Source organism: Trachypithecus francoisi, unplaced genomic scaffold (assembly GCF_009764315.1).
Source record: "Trachypithecus francoisi isolate TF-2019V2 unplaced genomic scaffold, Tfra_2.0 Lachesis_group16, whole genome shotgun sequence".
NCBI classification, from domain to species: domain Eukaryota; kingdom Metazoa; phylum Chordata; class Mammalia; order Primates; family Cercopithecidae; genus Trachypithecus; species Trachypithecus francoisi.
Window position 1 is genome coordinate 35,582,250 of NW_022681461.1, and position 24,951 is coordinate 35,607,200.

Genomic DNA, 24,951 nt, shown 5'->3' on the forward strand with positions numbered 1-24,951 from the left:
AAAATATTGACTAAAGCACTACCTCTTTAATGGAAAACAAAGTTTATTGTTTGCAATATATTTCATACTACCTATTATTGGTATGAGAAAATGTACAATAATACAGAAACATTTAGAAAAAGAAAATGTAAAATGATACATAAACACTTTGAAAAAATTATAAACAGCTGGGTGCGGTGGCTCACGCCTGCAATCCCGGCACTTTGGGAGGCCAAGGCAGGCACATCACCCGAGGTCGGGAGTTCAAGACCAGCCTGACCAACCTGGAGAAACTCTGGCTCTACTAAAAATACAAAATTAGCTGGGCGTGGTGCCACATGCCTGTAATTCCAGCTACTGGCAGAAGAATCACTTGAACCAGGAGGTGGAGGTTGCCGTGAGCTGAGATCGTATCACTGCACCCCAGCCTGGGCAACAAGAGAGAAACTCCATCTCATTAAAAACAAAACAGCCTTTCGGCCGGAACCGCCATCTTCCAGTAATTCGCCAAAATGACGAACACAAAGGGAAAGAGGAGAGGCACCCGATATATGTTCTCTAGGCCTTTTAGAAAACATGGAGTTGTTCCTTTGGCCACGTATATGCGAATCTATAAGAAAGGTGATATTGTAGACATCAAGGGAATGGGTACTGTTCAAAAAGGAATGCCCCACAAGTGTTACCATGGCAAAACTGGGAGAGTCTACAACATTACCCAGCATGCTGTTGGCATTGTTGTAAACAAACAAGTTAAGGGCAAGATTCTTGCCAAGAGAATTAATGTGCGTTTTGAGCACATTAAGCACTCTAAGAGCCGAGATAGCTTCCTGAAACGCGTGAAGGAAAATGATCAGAAAAAGAAAGAAGCCAAGGAGAAAGGTACCTGGGTTCAGCTGAAGCGCCAGCCTGCTCCACCCAGAGAAGCACATTTTGTGAGGACCAATGGGAAGGAGCCTGAGCTGCTGGAACCTATTCCCTATGAATTCATGGCATAATAGGTGTTAAAAAAAAAAAAAATAAAAGACCTCTGGGCTGAAACAAAACAAAACAAAACAAAAATTTGCCAGGCATGGTGGTGAGCACCTGTAGTCCCAATTATTAATATATTAATACTTGGGAGGCTAAGGTGGGAGGACTGATGCTTGGGAGGTTGAAGCTTCAATGAGCTATCGTACCACTCCACTCCAGCCTGGGTGACAGAGATCTTGTCTCAAAAAAAAAAAAAAAGAAAGAAAATTTATATAAATTAAAAGTTGACCCTATAGTTATATTTCCCTGCTTTCCTATAGGCTTTAACATAAAATAGGCTAAAGGTTTATTAAAATGTAAATCTTTATTTTTTTGAGACTGAGACTCTGTCACCCAGGCTGGGGTGCAGTGGCATGATCTCAGTTCACTGCAGCCTCAACCTCCCTGGGCTCAGGTGATCCTCCCACCTCAGCCTCCTGAGTAGCTGGGACCACAGGCATGTGCCACCACACCTGACTAACTTTTGTAATTTTGTAGAGACAGGGTTTCACTATGTTGCCCAGGCTGGTCTTGAACTCCTGGGCTCAAGCGATCAGCCCACCTTGGCCTCCTGAAGTGCTGGGATTACAAGCGTTGAGCCACCCTGCCCAGCCAAACATAAATCTTTATGACGTAAAATATAATATTTGAAGTCCTGTCCTCCTTGGACTACGTCCAGAGTGATTTATTATACTAAATTAGAATAACTTTATAACAATCTTACCCTCAGTGCCATCTAGGTCCCATGAACAGTATGAGTGTAGGGTTCTAGAAAACTGTAGCACCACTATGTGTTTTCTCTGTTATAAGGAGATAACACTATAACTAATTCAGCTTTAATTAGGGCATGAATGTTAAATTGGTTTTCCAAAAATACTGAAGAATTTGGGCTCATCTAGCATACCATTTTAGGCTGTGATCCTTCAGTATACAATGGCATACATCTATATGATAGCTAATTGGGCTGGGAGTAAGGAATTGTGGACCCAGGGAAGATAGCTAACTGGCAACAATAGATACTGAATGGGTGTACTGGAATTTATTTTAGTATAATGTTTTCAGTAGGTGAATTAATTAGCTATGTAATTTTAACTACTTCTTCAATACTGATGAAAGAGAACATAATGGACAATATTGCATTGAAAACTAATGACATCTCAGAGGTCACAGTAGGTATGTAGAGCATTGAGGATAAAATCCAGTAAGTACACAGAACACTGGGGATAAGGAAAATTGAGAAAAATGGCAAGTAATAATGGCTAAATTGTTAATATAAAGTCAGAAACCGTATTTTACTCTTTAATTTCAGTTTTATAAGTAGACAAGATGAAGGTATAGACTTTCTAAATCAGTATTTTCTCAGAACGAAGACCAAAGAGAAAGTAATATCCTTTATTACTCATCAGAAATTAAAATTTATAAATTTATAATTTATATATTTTTATATATATATAATTTATATATATTTATTACTCATAATTAAAAGAAAATCCAACCAACCATGATGCTGTTTCTCTCTTACCAACATGTAAAGATTAAAAAGACTGACATTACTCAGTGTTGGAAAGGATGTAAGGAAGGAAAAATTCTTAAACAACATTAGTAAAAGTGTAAACCGGCAGTCTTTCTAGCAGTCAGTTTAGTGATAATCATTAAAATTTAACATGAACATATCCTTTGACCCATGATGCTTCTTGGAATTTATCCTACAGACGTACTTCTACAACTATGACCAAGAACACTCAGAGTATTGCCTGTTATTTTTTAAAAACACTGGAAACATGTTTTTCAATATGAGACAGATTAAATAATGTAATGAACACTACAATATGGAATAGCATCCATCCATTAAAAGGAATCAGGCATACATACATGTACTCACTGTTAAAGATGTCCATATTATACTCTACATGTAAAAAAGAAGTTTCTGAATAAATTATATTTTTTAACCCAAAAAGAATTATGTGCACGTGTGTTGTGTGTGTGTATATATATATCTCACATGTACAGACACATTACTAGATGCCATATGTGTATTAGTTTTCATATGATATGTACACATACATCTAGTAGTATATCTCTACATGCATCTAGTAGTGTGTCTATACACGCATGAGTTCAAACTCTCATCTAGACTACTGCAGTTGCTTTGTGACAGGCCTCCTCGCTTCTGCTCTGATATTCCTAGAGTCTATTCATATAGCAACCCAGGTAATCCTTTTAAAAAGCAAATCAGGCCCACATATGGTGGCTCATGCCTGTAATCCCAGCACATTGGAAGGCCAAGGTGGGTTGATCACCTGAGGTCAGGAGTTCCAGACCAGCTTGGCCAATATCGTGAAACCCCATCTCTACTGAAAATATAAGAAGTAGCTGGGTCTGATGGCATGTGCGCCTGTAGTCTAAGCTACTCGGGAGGCTGAGGCAGGAGAATCACTCGAACCTAGGAGGCAGATGTTGCAGTGAGCCAAGATCGCACCATTGCACTCCAGCCTGGGCGACAGAGAAAGGCTCCATCTCAAAAAAAAAAAAAAAAAGGCAAATCAGATGCCATCAAATCAGATGCCATTACTTTGCTTTGTCTCCTCCAAAGTCTTCCAGTCAGAATAATCTGAAGTTCTTATGACTTCCAAGACCTAGTATGATATGGCCTTCACCTGCCTCTCCAGGCCTAATTTTCTGCCACTCTAATCTTAGCTCTTTGTATGCCAGCCACAAAATTCTCCATTTTATTCTCAGCCATACCAACACATCTGCTTCCACGCATCTTTGCACTTGATCTCTCTCCTTTAAGACACTCTCTAGATACTCATATGGCTACACTCTATCACTTCATTCAAGTCTCTGTCCAAATGCCACAACATCCGAAAGACCTGCCCTAACTACATTATTTAATAAAAGATACCCTATCACTCTCTATTCTTATACTAGTTTCTTTTTCTTCATGTCACTTATCACTACATTGCATTATATAATTACTATTTATTTGGTAATTATCCATCTAACAGAATTAAAGCTCCAGGAGGATAGAAACTTTGTGTTTTTTGTTTTTTTTGTTTTTTTTTGAGGCGGAGTCTTGCTCTGTCGCCCAGGCTGGAGTGCAGTGGGGGGATCTCAGCTCACTGCAAGCTCTGCCCCCTGGATTCATGCCATTCTCCTGCCTCAGCCTCCTGGGACTACAGGCGTCCAACACCTCGCCCAGCTAGTTTTTCGTATTTTTAGTAGAGACAAGGTTTCACCGTGTTAGCCAGGATGGTCTCGATCTCCTGACCTCGTGATCCGCCCGTCTCGGCCTCCCAAAGTGCTGGGATTACAGGCTTGAGCCACCGCACCGGGCCAAACTTTGTTTTGTTAATGACTGCCATCAGGCTTTCAAATTGTGCCCTATATATCTATATGCACATAGAAAGTATTTGGAAGAACACAAGCCTATTTTCCATTTTAAATTTACACATATAATTAAGGTTTAAAAATTTCAGTCATCTATATTGTCCACAGTAAAAGAATCCTGATTAAACATGTTACTATCTACTTGAGTTCCATTAATCAGTGAATAAAATAACATAAAAAAAACTTACCTTCCAAATAGGATTGTCAAATATTCAATGGCCAAATAAATGCACTAAAATAGCTCTCCCATTGCAAAATTCAAGCTTTTTTTCTATTAGGAAAATCATTTCATGAAATCATTCTGACAATAGTTTGAAAATAATAATACAGTGCCATCCATAAGCAAACACTAAGAAATAATTATGGTTACTTACTGAGTTTTACACTTACTTTCTTTCCTCTCCCCCCCCCTTTTTTTATAACACAAAGGATGTAAAGTCTTTTCTGTGTTGATACATTCCAAATTTCAGAATTCAGAGGCTTGATTCTGTTTAAAATTATTACAATAAGTCTTAACAAGAAAGTGAATTGATACTAAGCTTTACTTATAGTTAATATACAAACTGACACCTATTCCCCTACTAAAAATAGATGTTTGAACACTTTTGCATTATGTGATTTTCTTTTGCTATCAGAAACAATATACATGTGTCACCTATAAAAATTCTATCAGCACACTTAAAACTCGGGGTTATCTAATCTGCTTAAAAATATTCTAAATGGGCCGGGCGCGGTGGCTCAAGCCCGTAATCCCAGCACTTTGGGAGGCCGAGATGGGTGGATCACGAGGTCAGGAGATCGAGACCATCTCTGGCTAACACGGTGAAACCCCATCTCTACTAAAAAATACAAAAAACTAGCTGGGCGAGGTGGCGGGCGCCTGTAGTCCCAGCTACTCGGGAGGCTGAGGCAGGAGAATGGCGTAAACCCGGGAGGCGGAGCTTGCAGTGAGCTGAGATCTGGCCACTGCACTCCAGCCTGGGCGACAGAGCGAAACTCCGTCTCAAAAATATATATATATATTCTAAATGAAGCCGGGCACGGAGGCTCACGCCTGTAATCCCAGCACTTTGGGAGGCCAAGGTGGTGGATCAACTGAGGTCAGGAGTTTGAGACCAGCCTGGGCCAACATGGTGAAACCCCATCTCTACTAATAACAAAAAAATTAGCTGGGCGTGGTGGCACACGTCTGTAGTCCCAGATACTTGGGAATTTGAGACAGGAGACTTGCTGGAACCTGGGAGGCGGAGGTTGCAGTGCGCTGAGACCTCGCCACTGCGAGACTCCGTTTCAAAAAAAAAAAAAATCTAAATGAAGAGTTTCAATCACTTAGTTCACCTATCCAGTTAAAAATATTAAAATGCAACTTTAGCCCTAAGGGTCCTGGCAAGAAATAGATAATATGTAAAAAGATGTGATGTTTGTTTAACGAAGGGACTATTTACAAATGTGCAGGCAAGGTTGAGAGAAAATAGGAAGGGTCAGTGAAGCACTTTGGGGCTAGCCACAGCAGAGAACTATTTTACCACTCTAAGCCCATTAGGGGGAGGAGAGTGAATAGTTACTGGAACCCAGAGAGCACTGACTGTAGGAGAGGGCCATAATGATGGAGCACAGTTACTGACAACTTGCAACTCAGCAAAAAGGAAGCTGTAGGAATAAATATGTCTGTCCCCTCAGTCCTCCTGTCAGTCCCTCCTATTGGCTGAACACAATCAGAAGTCAGAGGTCAAGGCATACCAGTTTGATCCTTATAAATCAGCCTTCTGGGGCATAGAGCACAGTGCACAAGGGTGGAAAATGCATTTAGAGGGGCAAATGGAGATTAACAGCACAGCACACCTTAGTATTAGTATTAGTCTTCAAGAGCAACTAACTAAATTAGGAAAGACAGAAAATTTTACTGGGGAATTTCGACAAAAAATTTTGCATATTTGATAGATAAGCATCATCCATCTAAGCTTCTGTCTACATTTATGTATCTTTACAAGCTATGTGCTACAACAGCCATTGAAACCAAGTATCAAAATAAACCTAGCTTAAAACAAGTCTTTCAAATAGCTCTACAGCCAAGTATGAAACCAAGATTCTCAAAACTAAGGAAGCATCACAATGCCCTCACCAAAAACAACTTTTTATACCATCGATAATGTTAAAAATTTTTAAAAATATGCTTATTTACTCTCTCATTTTAAGTATCTAGTTTAGCTTATGTTTTATAACATAAAACATAATAGTAAAGTATTCACATATGATGTATAAATAAATATGCATAATTGAAAGTACATATTGAAAATGTTTGCTGCTTGGGAAGCCGGATCATGAAAGTTTGGCACTGCTCTTATCTGCAGCTATAAACTGTCTCATATACAAAATTATTTTCAGGAAAAGAAGACTTCATACCCACAAAAAAGCATTTATCAAAGACCATTAAACTTACTTTCTACTTGATCTTTACCTTCTACTTTCCCAGTCATTACTCTTATTCCCCCTGAATTTCTTTTTCGTCTTCCTTCAGACCTCCAGTCCCGTCTGACTCTCATATGCTGTAACATAATTCAACTTCTTTTAGCTATTCACATAGATAACCAGTTGAGACCCATCATACATGACTAACCTCTTCTCTTATCTCCCTGGACCAATTATATTTCTGTCTCAGGCACGTAGCCTCTCTCTTACATCTCAGTCAAAAGCCCCTTCAATCCTATACCTCTCCTACTGAGCAGTGTAGGAAAAAATAACCCCCTTGTAGTCTGTTGTCTAACCATAACCTCAGCTGGGCTCAACTGTACCTAATATGATTTCTTTGAAGGTGGTCAATTCCTTCTTTCATTCTCCATAACAACAACTTCAAATGCTATCATTATTCACTTTATTTTATTTTATTTTGTGAGATGGAGTTTCACTCTTATTGTCCAGGCTGGAATGCAATGATGCCATCTCAGCTCACTGTAACATCCGCCTCCCTGGTTCAAGTGATTCTCCTGCCTCAGCCTCCTGAGTAGCTGGGATTACAGGCATGCGTCATGCCCGGGTAATTTTGTATTTTTAGTAAAGACGGGGTTTCTCCATGTTAGTCAGGCTGGTCTCGAACTCCCAACCTCAGTTGATCCACCTGCCTTGGCCTCTCAAATTGCTGGGATTAGAGGCATGAGCCACCACGCCGGCCCAAATGCTATCATTATTCAAAAGCTTCATTTCATCACCTTGCAGGTGACTTTGCCCACAACTTATTTCAGAGAAAATGGCAGTTTTTAAGTAAGAGCTCCATTAACTTCCTGCTTCTCAAAAACCAAAATTATCTAAATCCAGGCCCATCCTTACTTTATGTTTCAGTGAAAAATGTGCCTCCAATCCTCTGATGAAAAATGAATCACTACACAGGTCTTCAGAATTTGTATTTCATTAATTATCTTCTGAATCTTCAAACTCTCTTTCTCTACCTGTTAGTTGCTTTAGCATATAAACAAGTCCAAGTTTATATTAAAAACACACTATTCCCCGAGTCACATCTAAACTGCTGATCCAATTCATCTTTCATTCACATCTCAATCTATAATGTGGCATCTGCTTGGAGCTACTCCACTGAAATCCCTCTTCCCAGAGATCTCCCAGTTATGACATATAAAGGATATTTTTCAGTTCTTATTTTAGTCAACCTTTCTATACCATCTGGTCACTCTTTTGTTAAGAACCTGAATTGGACTTTGCAGAAAGAACAGTTTTACATAGATAGGAAAGAGTGAAGATAGAATACTAAATAAAGACAAAAATATTCATTCATATTATTCAAATATATTTTTCAAAATATTTACTGAGCAACAGGGATTTAGCAAAAAACACCCTAACAATCTGTATATATGGAATAAAAAGTATAAACTTCAAAGACGACTGACATATTCAGGCTGAAACAATGATAACACCACTGACAAAAATGTGAAAGTCAAAAACAAAAATGGAAAACTGGAAAGGAGATCTGGGTTAGAAATACACTCAGTTTTTAACATTTTGAGATAACAATTGCACAACCAACTGGAAAAGTTCTATGGACAAAAATACGAAACTAAAACTAAAGGCGGGGGGGTTCAAGATACTGATTTAGGAGTCCTTAGTGGTAAGTAAAGCCATTAAACAACAAAAATAAATAAATACATATATATAAATAAATATATTTATTCCCCTCCGGAGGAATACATATAGGTAGATAAGATCTTACAGCATAGTTTTAGGAATTATCCATAGTTATTTGCACTGCTATTGAGCAGTGCAATGGCACAATCTCAGCTCACTGCAACCTCTGTCTCTTGGGTTCAAGCAAGCCTCAATCTCCCAAGTAGCTAAAATTACAAGCATACACCACTATGCCTGGCTAATTTTTGTATGTTTAGCAGAGTCGGGGTTTCACAGGGTCTCTCACCACATTGGCCAGGCTGGTCTCAAACTCCTGACCTCAGGTGATCTGCCCACCTCGGCCTCTCAAAGTGCTGGGATTATAGGCATGTGCTACCATGCCTGACCCATGTAACTAATTTTTAAAAAATCATTTTGCTTAGAATATATTTCTTCTGTTTTTCTGAATTTAGGAAAGGCACAAAGGCAAATGCAAAGTTTTTATTTACAGAGAAATTGTATTTGAAAAGTGCCTTATCAACCTTGACAAGTTTGATAAGCATTTTTAGTAAGTTAGGGCTGCTCTGCTTAACGTATTACTACTGCTACAGCTATTCCTTACCACAGAGAACCACTCAGGAGTTCTCAATGCAGGCAGAACAGAAGCTCTCTAGGTCACTAACTCTCATACTGTCTCGATATGCTAATGTTCCCTAGAAGATGCTAAAAATGTAATGAGTCTGCAAAGTAGGCAGGTAAATACCTTGGCTTCCTCTTCCTGGCCAACTCTTCTATTTATCTCCTAAGCATTGATGAGACTTTAAAGTAGCAGATCATAAATTTAGGACACTTTAAGATTCAGACAATGGCACAAGGAAGAAAGGCAGGAAAGCTAAAGCAAGTCTTGGCACCTGCCTACCTGAAATAACAGGTCTTAACAAAGAGAGATAGGACTTGGCAAGAGCTAAGGACATAATTAAAATTAGAAGAATGTGGCATGTGGCTATTACAGTGTCCACAGAAAATAAGCAATGCTATCAACTTTTCATCTTTCACTTCATGAATGAGAAGAATACCTTTCTTATTCCCCAAAAACTAGTGATTTCTATTGTTTTCCTGCATATTTCTCATGCGAAGTGAACAAAACATTGGTGATGCAAATGTTGATTCTGCTATACTTTTTTAAAAGCCACATATCTAATGGAAAAGTAAATTCATGAAAATAACGGGGTTTTTTTTTGGAAGAGGACTCACTATACCAAATATATTAAAATAAATTTTAAAGTCACAATAATAAAGCTTAATATTAGAAGATGAATAGTTAGATCAACAGCATACCAGAGAAAGCTCCAAATATACCTGAGACATACTATAAAGAAAAATAGATCCAAATACACCAATAACATATTATAAACATGGTAACTCAAAATAATGGAGAAAGTTGATGTTGCGACAACTGGGTATTTGAGAAAAAAATAAAGCTGGATTTCAATCTCACTTCTTCACTAAAACAAATTTCAGGCAGATCCATCCATCCATTCATTCATTCCTTCATTCAATATTAACTAAGCACTTACAGGTACTGGGGTAGGTTTGGCAACAACACAGGCAACATTCCTGTCTGCTCTGAGCTTACATGGATAGTAAAGAAGATACACAAAAAGTAAGCAACCACAATACATAATAAATAAGTTCAAACTGTGTTACATACTATACATTTTGTAAAGGACAGTCAAGTACACTTACTTAAGTGGTAACAGTAGAAAGAAATAGGCAAGATTTAAAATATACTTTAGAAGTAGGAAGAATCAATGAAAAATACTAGTTTTTTGGCTAGAGCAACTTGGTGGATGGTCAAATCTCTAAGACTAAACTTAGTAAAAATAAACAAAAAAACCAAAAGTTCTGTTTTGAACATGTTAAAGTTTGAGATGGCTATTGGACACTCAACTGGATAAAAGAAACTATTAACAGTAGGACTGGCCTCTTAGCAGTAGGAGACCTGGAGACTGGTGAAAGAGGGAGATTTTCTCTTGTACTGTTCTTTTATTGCCACTAGATATACACATTTTAAATTAATAAACTATTACAAATATAAACACTTATCGATGGATTGCTAAAAAGTCTACATATATTAGTTACAATTCAACTATTTTCTTTAGACTCCCATAATATGTATACACATAATAGTTGTTAATAATCTATATTGCAAATACTGTCAATCCCACCACCACAGGTATCTAAAGGTATCTATTCCTTGAAATCTTTTATGATCCTTTTCTCTCCTGTCTGCCTCTCAGGAGAAAAGACTCCCTTCTCTCAATCCTTACAGCTTTTGTTCATAAGCAACCAAGCATGATGATTAAGTGCTATATAACAAATTCAAACTTTGCATTTAATTTTTTTGTATGTAAATAAATAATACATGTACATGGATGAGATAAAAAGGGTTTAAATTGTTAATAAAAAATTAAGAGATTTCAGTTATCCTATAATTTATATACTCTTCTCAAGAAACTTTTAAAATAAGTCTTGGATATAACTAAGAACCTTTGACTTAAATATTACTATCAATCAAATTCCCTAGCCTGGAATTAATAAGTAGTAGAAATCACTAGCGTACTAGAATTGTACAAAGGATTTAGATAAACTGAAGAACATAAATGGTTTTCATACTTGTCAGTAGTCTGTGGAATACCTTGAAATACTATCATATTTAATAGTTTTTAAATACCTTATACTAGCAATGTTGTATTTTTTAAGGATTATGTTCTTCTAAGTATTAAATTGTTACAAATACAAATTTGTGTCTAAAAAACTGTCAAATTAAGCATATTGATACTGTCAATATGTTTATAATTTATTAATTACATTTGCCATAATTCTTTTTTTGGTTATTGGCAAAGTTGCTAAAACCAACTTGGCAGATAGACTAACTTAAATTGATAAAATTCTGTATTTAACATATTTTTTCCCTGAGAACAGAAAGAAGATTGAAATGATTCAAAGAAACAAAACAACTAAGTCTAACAAATTATTTAGAGATGTAAATCTAGCATATTATCTCAATTTGGCAAAATTTCTCTTCTTCCTAGCACTGCTCTAGGATTTCTGCAATATACAAAACTAATTTTTCCTGATACATTTATATATATAATCAAATGTAAAAGAAACAAAGTCAAATGCAATTATTTTAACTTGGAAGTCACGAATAAGCAAAGCTGAAAATTAAGGGATGGGAAAAGATCAAATTGAGTCTAGTTTTCTCTTTCTCTAATTCATTTCATCTATGCATCCCTTGTAATTCCCTAGCTTAAAATTCTTCATACAACTCCCTAATACTAGCACAGCATATTAGGCCCTCTGTGATCTGGCTACATAGTCACACCTGTCACTACTTTTCTATATATAATTACACTCTAGCCAAACTAAACTACTGGCCATTCCCTAGCTACATACAGTAGCTCTTTCTGCCTTTGCACTTTTAGATATGCTATTCTTGTTGCCTGGAATAACCTCTACACCAACTTAGTTCATCCACTCGTGTCTTTCCATATCCATCTTTGAATATCCCTATAGTGCCTATCAAATAATAAGCACGGTAAATATATGCTAAAAATAATGAACTGAACTTGTCTTACCACATTAACCACATACTACCTTCTATTATGCTTTTGAACACTGTGTCCATCCCTCAAGGGAGGGTATGGTGTCTGTGTTCAATTTTTAACTTACATGGTTTATTCAGAATTGTAAATATTAACTTCCTTTCAATAGAATACATTTTTAATATAAAAGTAATATGCTTATTGTAGAAAACCTAGGACATACAGAAAAGTTAAAAGAAGAAAATGAAAAATACTTAGGATCTTTCTAGTTAACAATAACTATTAACATTTTCTTGGTTTTCCTAAATCTTTTTTCAAAGTGTACCTACTTAATATTCTGACTGTAATGTATGCTTATTTCTTGAATATTCATAGGCCTCAGGTGGAAGACAAGATAACAAAGGATTTGGTGATAGATATTACCACTGGGGCTTATTAGCCTTTCCCAATTAAAAAAAAATTTTCTGGTAACTTAATATGAATTTTAAGATTCACATTATTATACAAGTTCCTGGAAAATGAAAATGGCTATGATTTGTTCTAGGCAACTCTCATCTTACAGAGATAACCTAAAGATGATCTGAAAGCTAAAATAAAACCATGAAAGGGATGACATCTTCTCTCCAAGATATGATTTTTCTTCCCTGCTCGTGTTCTTTGGGAAATAAAAATAAATACAAGGGCACAAATACAAGGAGAAACAAACTATAAGGCAAAATACATTAGAATCTATTAGGATATCTTTATCGTCTTAATTCTAAATCATTCTCAAATTAATATTTTCAAATGGAAGAACAATCTCTCTAAATAGTCTGTAAGTTCAGCATATTTCAAATAATGCCTTTTTACTTATTCCAAAATAAATTCTTTTCAGCTTCATTAACTACCTTTTCTAAATTAAGCATTTCAGCTTTTAATATACATTATACAGATTATAATCATAACTCTAATCTTTTTTCTTTTCAGTTTGAAGACATTCAATCCTCACACAAAGCTCTGCCATTGGCTCCCTTTACTAGACTGTCCTGAGGATTCTCATTTACTCTATTTCTTTATCATCCTTCAGCAAGTTACCCTCTAATTAAACATTTCTAGCCCTTGTCACTATGCTGGGTTCCGTATGCACTCTTAAAATTCTCAGCTGGATTATCTTCAAATGAATGCCTCCTCTCAGGTTCCCTAAGCATCACCATCAGCTGGGCTCAAATGCTCCTATTCATTTTGGACATCATCTGCTCCTTCACACTCCACATTCAACAGTTTGCCATTTACCACTGATACCTGTTGCATTTACCTCTTTTGTATCCCCATCCACCTTTCTATTCTTACTGTTTATTATCTCTTGATGGAATTAACTCAATAATCTTTTAATCGGTTTTCTTCCCTCATTATCCTTTCACTTCTGCCTTCAAACCTCAAATACTACTAGTAAAATCATCACGTTACTCCCTTAGTTGCAACCTGTGATGGATCTACACTGCCTAGATTCTAAATTCCCTAGCAAGCATTCACGGTACTTTATAATTGGCCCCAGACTATCTTTCTAGACTTAGCTGCCACTACATATCCTTATCATCCTATACTCTAACCACTGGGTATAAGCTGTTCCCCTAAACTACTCTGTACTCTCCTGCCTCCATACTTTAACTTTTAATTATGCCCCCAAACACCTAACTTTTAATTATGTGTTTCTGTTTACCTATCACCTTGAAGAGACAAAGTCATGTTTGTCATTGTATCTACAGGGCTTTACATATTATCTAACACATAACAGTTCAAATAATTGTTCAATGAACTACACATCTTCACCTATCATTATTCTACTCACTCTTCAAAACCTAGCTCAAAAACTATAATCTCTTGAATAAAATCTAATAAAATATTTTTAATCCCAGCTACCCACTCCCAATAGTTATCCCTCCTCTGCACACTATAATATAGCTCATCACAGTAGTACACATCCTCAAAGTATGCTCCTTGGAATGTGGTCATTCATGAGCTGAACCAAGATTTATCACCTAAAATCCAAAAGTGATTATGTTTTCCCAATTTTTTAGGGGGAAAAAAACTAAGATACTATATAGAATCTCTTCAATTAAGGGTTCCCTCCCATTATTTATTTTAAACCTTTTAGATGTCCTAGCAAAAAAAATCATATGATATAATTAAAAATAGTGGCCGGGCGCGGTGGCTCAAGCCTGTAATCCCAGCACTTTGGGAGGCCGAGACGGGCGGATCACGAGGTCAGGAGATCGAGACCATCCTGGCTAACACAGTGAAACCCCGTCTCTACTAACAATACAAAAAAAAACTAGCCGGGCAAGGTGGTGGGCGCCTGTAGTCCCAGCTACTAGGGAGGCTGAGGCAGGAGAATGGCAGGAACCCGGGAGGCAGAGCTTGCAGTGAGCTGAGATCTGGCCACTGCACTCCAGCCTGGGCGACAGAGCGAGACTCCGTCTCAAAAAATAAAAAATTTAAAAAATAATAATAATAATTAAAAATATATTTCAGGATGCTGTGCAAATAGTACCATGACTTCTAAGTGTTCTGACAATGGAACAAGTTTGAGACTCACAGTTTAAACATACTTTACCTTTTACTATGCCTGTAATACGTGTTTCTTCCTACCATCTCTTAAACCTGTTGGGGCTGGGGACTGCCCCCCAAACCCTAGAACAAAGCGGGTGTTCAATAAATGTCTTGTTAATTGAACTTTTTCATACCTCTGTTACTGCACTTAAAAATATTTTCTGAACCTTCTTGAAATAACACTATTTTTAAAACAATGGCTACTATAATAAATAGAACTACATGGAATATCAAGTTCTAACATTCTATAGGTTCTGAACATGAGGCAAATCCAGATTCTATTACCAAAGATCCCCAATATTTAAAGATTTATATAAAAAAAAAATTACAGAATCCAGTGGGAGGTAGGATGGGTTAGACTTACTGAGGAGAAATAAACATCTTGTTAAAATTCCCAATTAATTTATAGGTTTTGATCTTAACTGAGCATAAGCAAGCCAGTAAGAATTCAAATTTAACTCAGGAAAGGATTAAAATAAAAATTCATTTTTAATTTGATTACTACTTGTACTTGGAAACCACTATTTTTAAATTTTTGAGGCTTCATGAGGATATTGTACTTTTTTTTTTTTTTCCACTCTATCACCCAGGCTGGAGTGCAGCGGCGCCATCTCGGCTCACTGCAACCTCCACCTTCCAGGTTTGAGCGATTCTCGTGCCTCAGCCTTCCAAGTAGCTGGGATTACAGGTGTGTGCCACCACACCTGGCTACTTTTTTTTTTTTTTTTAAGTAAAAATGGGGTTTCATCATGTTGGCCAAGCTGGTTTCAAACTCCAGGCCTCAAGTGAACCACCCGCCTCGGCCTCCCTAAGTGCCAGGATTACAGGCGTCAGCTGCCACACTTGGGCAAGGATGCTGTACTCTTACCCCAATCCAAAAAATATTCTGCCAACTAAAAAGCAATTACAAAACCAAATAATCTTCAGCTATATTTTAAGAAAGTCTTTTTATCCCATACATGTACCATTTTTTAACAGTAACAATATGGAAATCAAGAATAATTTTAACAAAGACACTAGCTTATTTTCGCCAAGATATTATCTTAAATGACAAAACTAAAAATTTAAATTTTAGCTCTATTAGTGTCACTGGTGATGCATCTTTTCTAATGACAACCGTTCAAAACCAGAAAAAACATCTTCAGGCTACATGAAAATATTCTTAAAGTTTTCAAAAATATCATCATTTAAAAATCAATTTTGGAAGATGTAAAAATTCAAACTAATATTTGACGTTTTCTAAAGTTCTGTTCATAATTTCCTATTAAGTATTTCCTATTCCTTTCCACTTAGATGATCTTCTCCCTGTTTCTAATGTTAATTGTTATTTCTCACAGTTGCCTCAAAGGGATGAATGAGATCCCTTCTAAAACATAACTTTCTTGAGAATAGAGATGTTGTCTAACAGAGAAAACAGTATCTATAGCAATGCACGGTCAAAACTGTATTTTTAATACTAAAAATTTAAAAATCTGTGTTAGGACTTTCAGAATATGTTATCACCTTTGAAAAAGGCAATAGACACACCAGTAGCTCAATTTGGAATTCATTCTGAGAATTAATCAGCTTTTGGAAACTGAAAGAGCAGACCTGAATTTTAGTCCTACTTCTCTTGAAAATATATATAGATAATATAAAAATCATATTTATAAATTATAGATTATATACATGCATTGCTGCTTTAAACATCACAAAAAGCAAACAAAAAGATATTTCAAAAGGATAAAATCATAATAGAACATACTTAGGTTCTAATATTTTTCTTTTCTCACCCCAGTGGGTCATCATGTCTACTTCCTGAGGTGCAGAGACCACTCTGGAAACCACAGTGAAGCACAGAGAATTATTTGTAGTTTCCAGAAATACTATGCTGTTTCATGCCTGTAGTTTAGCATTCTGGAATGCCCCAGTTAAACCTTCCTAAAAAGTTCAGTAGTGCCGGGCACGGTGGCTCACGCCTGTAATCCCAGCTCTCAGGGAGGCAGAGGCGGGAGGATAGCTTGAGCCTAGGAGTTCGAGACGTGCCTGGGTAATACAGCGAGTCCCCGTTCTCCACAAAAAGGAAAAAAAAAAAAAAAAAAAAGACAAAAAAAAGTTCAGTAGTAATATCTAACTCCCTCAAGAATCAATTCAAATATAAACACCTCTATGATAAGACTAGTCTTTCTCCTTTTCCTTACCTCCTCTCACTTGTCATCCCCACATTCACCCCTTCCGCTTCAGATTTATGTCATTTTCCTTTAAATTCCCCTTGTACTTCGTTCCTATGTCCATTACAGAATTATTTTTAAGTATTTGTTTCCCTACTCAACTACAAACCACTTAAAGACAGGGAACCTACCTTTTGATCTCAGGGGCATAAATGCCTAATTCTAGCAGATACTTAAACACTTGCACAATTATTCTACCCTAACACCCTCATTATACAGATAAGGAAACTGAGATTCAAGTTGTATGCTGTGTTGCCGGGCATGGTGGCTCATGCCTGTAATCCCAGCATTCTGGGAGGCCAAGGCAGGTGGATCACTGAGGTCATGAGTTCAAGACCGGCCTGGACAACATGGTGAAACCCCTTCTCTACTAAAAACACAATAATTAGCTGGGTGTGGCGGCACTGGCCTGTAATCCCAGCTACTCAGAAGGCTGAGGCAAGAGAATCACTTGAACCTGGGAGGCAGAGGTTGCAATGAGCCCAGATCACACCACTGGTCTCCAGCCTGGGTGACAGAGCAAGACTCTGTCTAAAAAAAGAAAAAAAAAGGTAAATGCTATGTCCAGGGTACTAATGCTATTGGGCTGTTCTCTAATGAGAATGTGGTATCTTCTTCACCTAATGTACCTCATTTATTGCTCACTAGAAAGCTCAGCAGTATATGGAACAGCTTTAAACTCTCTTTACAGGCCGGGCGCGGTGGCTCAAGCCTGTAATCCCAGCACTTTGGGAGGCCGAGACGGGCGGATCACGAGGTCAGGAGATCGAGACCATCCTGGCTAATATGGTGAAACCCCGTCTCTACTAAAAAATACAAAAAACTAGCCGGGCGAGGAGGCGAGCACCTGTAGTCCCAGCTACTCGGGAGGCTGAGACAGGAGAATGGCGTGAACCCGGGAGGCGGAGCTTGCAGTGAGCTGAGAGCCGGCCACTGCACTCCAGCCTGGGCGGCAGAGCAAGACTCCGTCTCAAAAAAAAAAATAAATAAATAAATAAATAAACTCTCTTTACACTTTGAAAATAAGTTCCTTTAGTGTCTTACAAACATATTCCAGAAGACAGAAAATTTAAATAATATCTAAGTGATTCATTGGTTTCATTTCTAAAATACCATATACCACTTTGAGATATTTACAAATAAGATATCTGAGTCATCTATGTGCTGAAAATCATACTCCCGTGAACACTCTATAGAATATTGTTTTGAAACATCTATATATCTTAGTTGCATTCCAAACAGCTGTGACCCACGCTTTTCTCAAAGTTGTGCCCATTGGAAGCAGTTAGTAATGACTCAGATTTTAGGCTAGAAGAACTGATGTCCCAGTATCCACAAGTGTGGTCTTGCAAACCTGATGTGTTTGCATACATCAAATACAAAAAAGTGAAGGACTCCAACTTTAATTAACTATTTGAGGTCATGATACTATTTTTTGCTACTAAAATAGCAAGAATTTTCTCTCTATTGGCCTAAGGAATGTCAGAAGTACATTACATTTATAAACTATAAAATGTTGTAAGTTTAATTTCTAAATATGCATACTATTAGATCACATGGGAATATAAGTATTCTGAGCATTAACCATTGAGAATGATGACTCTTTTTTTTTTTTTTGAGACGGAGTCTTGCTCTGTCGCCCGGGCTGGAGTGCAGTGGCCGGATCTCAGCTCACTGCAAGCTCCGCCTCCCGGGTTCACGCCATTCTCCTGCCTCAGCCTCCAGAGTAGCTGGGACTACAGGCGCCCGCCACCTCGCCCGGCTAGTTTTTTGTATTTTTAGTAGAGACGGGGTTTCACCGTGTTAGCCAGGATGGTCTCGATCTCCTGACCTCGTGATCCACCCGTCTCGGCCTCCCAAAGTGCTGGGATTACAGGCTTCAGCCACCACGCCCGGCTGAGAATGATGATTCTAAGCATTTAGAAATTTACCTTTATTTCTAGGTAAATAAAGTTTCTAGGAAACTTTATTTAAGGAAATAAGAGAAAGAAAAGGAGAGTAAGGAAAAGAAGAAAGAGACTAGTCTATCGTAGAGATGTTTATATTTAAATTGATTCTTGAAGGAGTTGAATATTACTACTGAACTTTTTTGGAAGGTTTAACTGAGGCATTCCAGAATGCTGAACTACAGGCATGAAACAGCATAAGTATTTCTGGAAACTACAAACAAATAAAGTTCTAGGAAAAATTAGTTTCTTAGTCTGCTCTTTTGTAAGACTAAGGAATGTTGGCCTAGCGTGGTGGCTAGGGCCTGTAATCCCAGCACTTTGAAAGGAGGCGGAGGTGGGCGGATCACCTGAGGTTAGGAGCTCCAGACCAGCCTAGCCAACATGGTGAAACCCCATCTCTACCAAAAATATGAAAATTAGCCGGGCGCGGTGACAGCTGATCCCAGCTACTCTGGAAGCTGAGGCAGGAGCATTGCTTGAACCCAGGAGGGAGAGGTTGCAGCAAGCTGCGATCGCGCCACAGGACTCCAGCCTGGGTGACAGAGCGAGACTCACAGAAAAGAAAAGAAAAAAATAAATATTTATTACACACACAGCTTTTGAAAACACCAGTAATTCAAACCCACATGTTATCTCTTAGCACTTTCATTCAGTCATTCTCTTGCCTCATTCTAAATCCCTATTCCCACATCTGATAAATTAGATGAACTCTAAGGTTCTTCCGGGTCTAAAATATTGTGACACCAATCAGAAGGACACTTTATAACTTCAAATAATAACGTGAATAGATTGTTTTTTATATGAGTCACAGCAACAACGCACTGTGGCGACAAGGGTAACATACTACAGAAATATAAAATTACTAAAGTATTAAAAGTAATTTACAAAGCAAATATGTGAATAATTATCCTATTACTAAATAATCCTACTCTATGAAAGGATTCAAGAAGAGTTTCCTTTTGTTTTTTTGAGACGGAGTCTCGCTCTGTCACCCAGGCTGGAGTGCTGTGGCCAGATCTCAGCTCACTGCAAGCTCCGCCTCCCAGATTTACACCATTCTCCTGCCTCAGCCTCCCGGGTAGCTGGGACTACAGGCGCCGCCACCTAGCCTGGCTAGCTTTTTGTTGTATTTTTTAGTAGAGACGGGGTTTCACCGTGTTAGCCAGGATGGTCTCGATCTCCTGACCTCGTGATCCGCCCGTCTCGGCCTCCCAAAGTGCTGGGATTACGGGCTTGAGCCACCGCGCCTGGCCTAAGAAGAGTTTCCTTAAAGAGAGTTCCCTTGCCGGGCGCGGTGGCTCAAGCCTGTAATCCCAGCACTTTGGGAGGCCGAGGCGGGTGGATCACGAGGTCAGGAGATCGAGACCCTCCTGGCTAACACGGTGAAACCCCGTCTCTACTAAAAATACAAAAAACTAGCCGGGCGAGGTGGCGGGCGCCTGTAGTCCCAGCTACTCGGAGGCTGAGGCGGGAGAATGGCGGGAACCCAGGAGGCGGAGCTTGCAGTGAGCCGAGATCGCGCCACTGCACTCCAGCCTGGGCGACACAGCGAAACTCCGTCTCAAAAAAAAAAAAAAAAAAAGAGAGTTCCCTTAACGAAGACAGGCACTATGTTAACTGTTTTTGGTGAAAAAAATCAGTTAGTCTGGAAAATAGCATACGGAAAGCCAACGACAAAGGTTACAAAAAAAAAATTACAAATCAAGAACCAAAAAATTAACACAATTTCTAGGAGCTATTCTTTAAAAGCACAAGTATAATGCTCAGTTTCAGATATGAAGTATACACTCATTATTCAACGACTGCTACTACTTACATTACAATGGCTAACACTTATACTGGGCTAACTATGGGACCAGCACTGTGGATTTCACATTTATTAACTCATTCAATCCTTAAAGCTACTCTATGCGAGTACTAATATTATCCCCGCTTGATAGATGAGGAAACTGAGGCCAAACAGGTTAAGTGACTTGCTCAACCTCATTCTGATAGTGAACAAACTACTATTCCACTTCAACTACCAATTCCAAAAACATTGAATTTTTCCACTTCCGAAAAATTTAAACTTTAGAACTTGACTGACATCGACTATACACTTATTATAAAACAACACATTCATTTTAGTATCCTCCTCTTAGTGTTAAGTAATTGGATATATGGGTGGTGGATACCAACAGCACAGTGTCATCTGACTTGCCTATTTCTGGCAGAATAAACATAAACGTGTAAACTTTAGAAAATGTGTGTTGACGCATTCCCTATTATTGCAAAAATTCGGTGTCCTCAGATGAAATGGAGAGAAAAGATCAGTAGTATGCAAGAGTAACCATTAACCATTTAGTAACACTCCATAAATCTTCAATGACCGACATGGGTAGTAAATGATAAAATTATTTTTAATGGTTTCAGACACTCTTTTACATAAGCCAAAATTATTTTTCTAGAGATATTTCGTCCTAAACGTTGTTTTAAATGTCATGTTAAACTGTCTAAAAGTTGCAGGTCCAACCTCTATCCCACAAAAACTGTTCCTCTGCCTACATGTGCAATTCTTCCTACAGGACCCATTCCACCTTACATCTGCAAACTTTACCCAGCTCTTCAGCGATGCAGACCCGGGTTTCCTTCTCCGTTCTCAGTCTACGCGCACGCCGGGTTCGGCCCACACCCACCACACCCCTCCGGTCCCCGCCCAGCGCCGCTCCTCCTCCCGGGCTTCTCCAGCACCGACTCAGCCCCTATCAGCACCGCCCTCAGGCCCCTGGCCCAGCCCATCCTCGGACACGTGTGAGGGTGTGTTTGTGTCAGTCTGTCAGTCCCACCGGGGATCGGGCTCGCTTACCGAGAAAGAAGCGCTAACTTCTGCTCCAGCATCATCTCCAGCTTCTGCCCCTGTTTAGAGATCCAGTGGTCCACTCCGTGCAGGCGGTAGCACGTCTCCAGCATCAACCTGAAGTCCGCCACGAACTCGGTGATGCCCCCGTACTCGCCGCTGGCGAACTTCTCCTCCATCTTCAGCAGACACATGCCCTGCCCCGGCTGCTGCGGGAAGGCGCGACCTCCCCGGCCCCCGCTGCGCGGCCCTTCCGCCACCTCTTCCTCCGCGGTGGCAACGCCCCCCAAGGGCTGCAGAAAGGGGGCAGTGAGGCCCCGGTGCTTCTCCTGCAGGAACTCCCCCAGGATGCGGTAGCCCTGCTGTAGCTCGTAGGTCAGCTCCTGCTCCTTGCAGCCACCGCCTCCGATCACCATCGCCTCCATCTCTTCCTCCTGATCGTTCGCGTCCTCCAGCAAGGAGGCACTCCTTCCGCGGGCCGGCCCTGAGGCCGTGGCCGCCGCTGCCACCTCCTCCTCGTCGTCCTCTCCTTCGGCCGCCGGTGGCGACCGCTCTTCCTCCCCGGCCGGCTCCATCGCTCCCGGCGTCCCGGGCACGCTCATGCCCCGACAGGCCTAGGCTGGGCGGTGTGGAGCGGCCGCTCGAGGTGCTGGGGGACGCGTGAGCGCGAGCCGCTTCCTCACGGCTCGGCCGCGGCGCGTAGCCCCTGCCACATCGGGCCTGGCTCTCCTCAGCCGCCGGCTAGGCTTGGTGCGCGCGGGGGTCTCGAGCTCACCGCCAGCGGGGCGGGGTTACATGGCGCGCGGGGAGGGGGGAGAGAAGAGGAGAGCCTAGGTGCCCTCCTCTCCCCTCCCCCGGCGGCGGCGCGCGCACGGCCCTCGCCGGCCTCACCCCTCCGCACCCCGCCCGCCTGCTCTTCACCGGCCAGGCCCCGCCGGGTCGCCGCAGCCTCGGCGCCCCACCCCCTCCCGGGCCAGCGGGGGGCTGGGAGGGGGCGAGGAGGAAGGGGGTTGTCCTCTCCCCTCCCCGGAGGGGGCCGCAGAGGCGGCTCCGGCTCCTCCTCTCCCTCACACCCCCTCCCGCCCCTCTCTACCTGCGGGGGACACGGGCAGGAGGAGGCGGCGCGCGGACCGGGCCCGGCGACAACTGTCAGTTAGAAGCCCCGCTGGGCGGTGGTGGGGGGAGAAAGGGGAGGAGCAGGGAGAGAAGGGGGAGGGCACTCAGCCCCCCGACTGGGAAGAGCTGTGGAGAGAAGCAGAGAAAGAGGCCCCGTCGCCATCCCCGGTGCGCATGCGTAGTAGAACAATTTCTTCCCCCTCCCGCCACCATCGCGCCCCGCCCCGCTACGCAAAAGGAAGAGCTTCGGCTCAGCTACAGGCCCAGAAGCCTGCTAGGGTTGCGCGGACCAATGATGTAATCAATCGTAGGCGAAACTAAGAGGCTGATGGAAGGGGAAGCAAGGCGCCTGCGTAGCTTTATTCACCGCCTCCTGGGAAGGTGGCCAAAAGGGTTTTTTTTTAAAAGCAAGTGCTGCAAGAGGAAACTTCTTTTGCAAGGCCCTTGTTAGCCCCCCAAACTAAAATTAAAGTTGCTAGATAACCTTTGTTAATGGCAAATGAATAGTGAGAAAGCGCAAAATGTAAATCTACTATAAAATTTACATTCTATTCCCACTCTTTCTCCCTTGTGACTGCGAGTCTTTTATATATAACCAGAATTTTCAGAAGGTTAGAAAGTTTAAGGACTCGACCATAACGTTCACATGCAGAAGAAAAGGAGGTGATTTTTAGAACCCCAGCTCTTAACATCAATTCATATATTGGAACTAATTCCATGTTTTCAGTTAAAAATTTCCACCTTCCCGCCGGGCGCGGTGGCTCAAGCCTGTAATCCCAGCACTTTGGGAGGCCGAGACGGGCGGATCACGAGGTCAGGAGATCGAGACCATCCTGGCTAACACAGTGAAACCCCCGTCTCTACTTAAAAAAAAAAAAAAAAAGCAAAAAACTAGCTGGGTGAGGTGGCGGGCGCCTGTAGTCCCAGCTACTGGGGAGGCTGAGGCAGGAGAATGGCGTGAACCCGGGAGGTGGAGCTTGCAGTGAGCTGAGATCTGGCCACTGTACTCCAGCCTGGGTGACAGAGCGAGACTCCGTCTCAAAAAAAAAAAAAAAAAAAATTCCACCTTCCCGATTCCTGAGATCTGTTAAGAATAAAGAGAATGGAACGTCATTTAAACAAATTCTTGGGACTGAAAACAGTCAAAATAGTTCATGTCTGAGCTGTACAGCATTAAACAGTTGTTTGCATGGGCTGACAGTCTCACTACATTTTACAATTACTGTGTAAATAATGACTAAAAAGTGGACTCATCATTCACATTGGTTTACATCTTACTTAAAATTAGTTGAGAGGTAGGAATTTATGGTTCCGTAAAGCAAATATTACTATTTTCTCATGTTCTATTTGAAAGACGCACGTTATTTTTTCTAGGTACACAGAACCCTCGTTTGAAACCTGGTATTACCTAAACACAAAAACAAAATTACAGAAATCATGCATTTTAAAAGTAAAATGTGTATAACTAAATAGGACACTCTGACTCTTGCAATTGTTTACTTCTCATTAATGTGAACTTTAAAGCAGTGATAAAAAGATAAAAATTTGTTTAACCTCAAAGCTGTTTTTTGTCCAGTAAGTTAAGTATCACTCTTAGGTAAAATAGTGAAGCGAGAACACTCTTTTAGTTAAGGTATTGACACTGTCCTCCACACAGACCTTTTATCTAGTACTCGAGGTCTCCTCTCATCAGACATTTATAATATATAATGCATTTACAGGGTTCTCTTCCCTCAGAGTCCACAAAAGAACTTCAGCTTACAGAAAAAAAATGCAGGGATCAATCTTACTTCAGCACCTGGCAACCAGAAAGTGTGTCTGACTAGACATTCCTCCTTTCTTTTGACAAAGCCCAGGAATCTGAAGCCCAACATACCCAAGCAAACATCCTCTACTCCTCTTTAGTCATCCGCCCTATTTCATGACTCTTGGACAATATTAGCTTATATTTATTGAACCCTGTGCTACTAAGCACTTTATATTCATTATCTCCTTTAATTCTCACAACAATCCTATCAGCCAGGTATTAGGCTTATTTTTCAGATGAGGAAACTGCCTCTTAAAGAAAGTTAACCAAAATTAAAATCTAGGTCTGTCATACTTCAAAAACTCCAGGTGCCTAATTCCAAGTCATCTGGCAGAATTTCTAATTCCTC

At 40.2% G+C, this 24,951-nt stretch overlaps 2 protein-coding genes across 13 annotated transcripts in view; one reads left to right on the forward strand and one right to left on the reverse strand.

The window, feature by feature from the left end:
* Positions 1 to 22,991, reverse strand: part of KIAA2026 (KIAA2026 ortholog) — a 117,047-nt gene extending 94,056 nt beyond the window's left edge. For 8 of the 12 annotated variants that reach the window (XR_004443465.1, XR_004443466.1, XM_033237287.1 and 5 more), the window contains exon 1: positions 21,689 to 22,991. Coding sequence is in view for 9 of the 12 variants with exons in the window: in XM_033237287.1 (XP_033093178.1) it covers positions 21,689 to 22,281 (593 nt within the window). In the remaining 3 variants the exon portion in view is untranslated. Of the gene's footprint in view, positions 1 to 4,565; positions 4,651 to 14,688; positions 14,877 to 21,688 lie in introns of those variants that run through there. The other 4 variants (XM_033237284.1, XM_033237288.1, XM_033237278.1 and 1 more) reach the window with 3 other exon arrangements.
* Positions 454 to 1,013, forward strand: LOC117098560 (60S ribosomal protein L21-like). The gene has a single exon (XM_033237289.1). The coding sequence runs from the start codon at positions 492 to 494 to the stop codon at positions 972 to 974; it is 483 nt and encodes a 160-aa protein (XP_033093180.1). The 5' UTR covers positions 454 to 491; the 3' UTR covers positions 975 to 1,013.
* Positions 22,992 to 24,951: the final 1,960 nt, after the last annotated feature.

Bases quoted from the DNA above. Each gene is read 5' to 3' on its own strand.
- LOC117098560 (XM_033237289.1), top strand. From the start codon at position 492: ATGACGAACACAAAGGGAAAGAGGAGAGGCACCCGATATATGTTCTCT.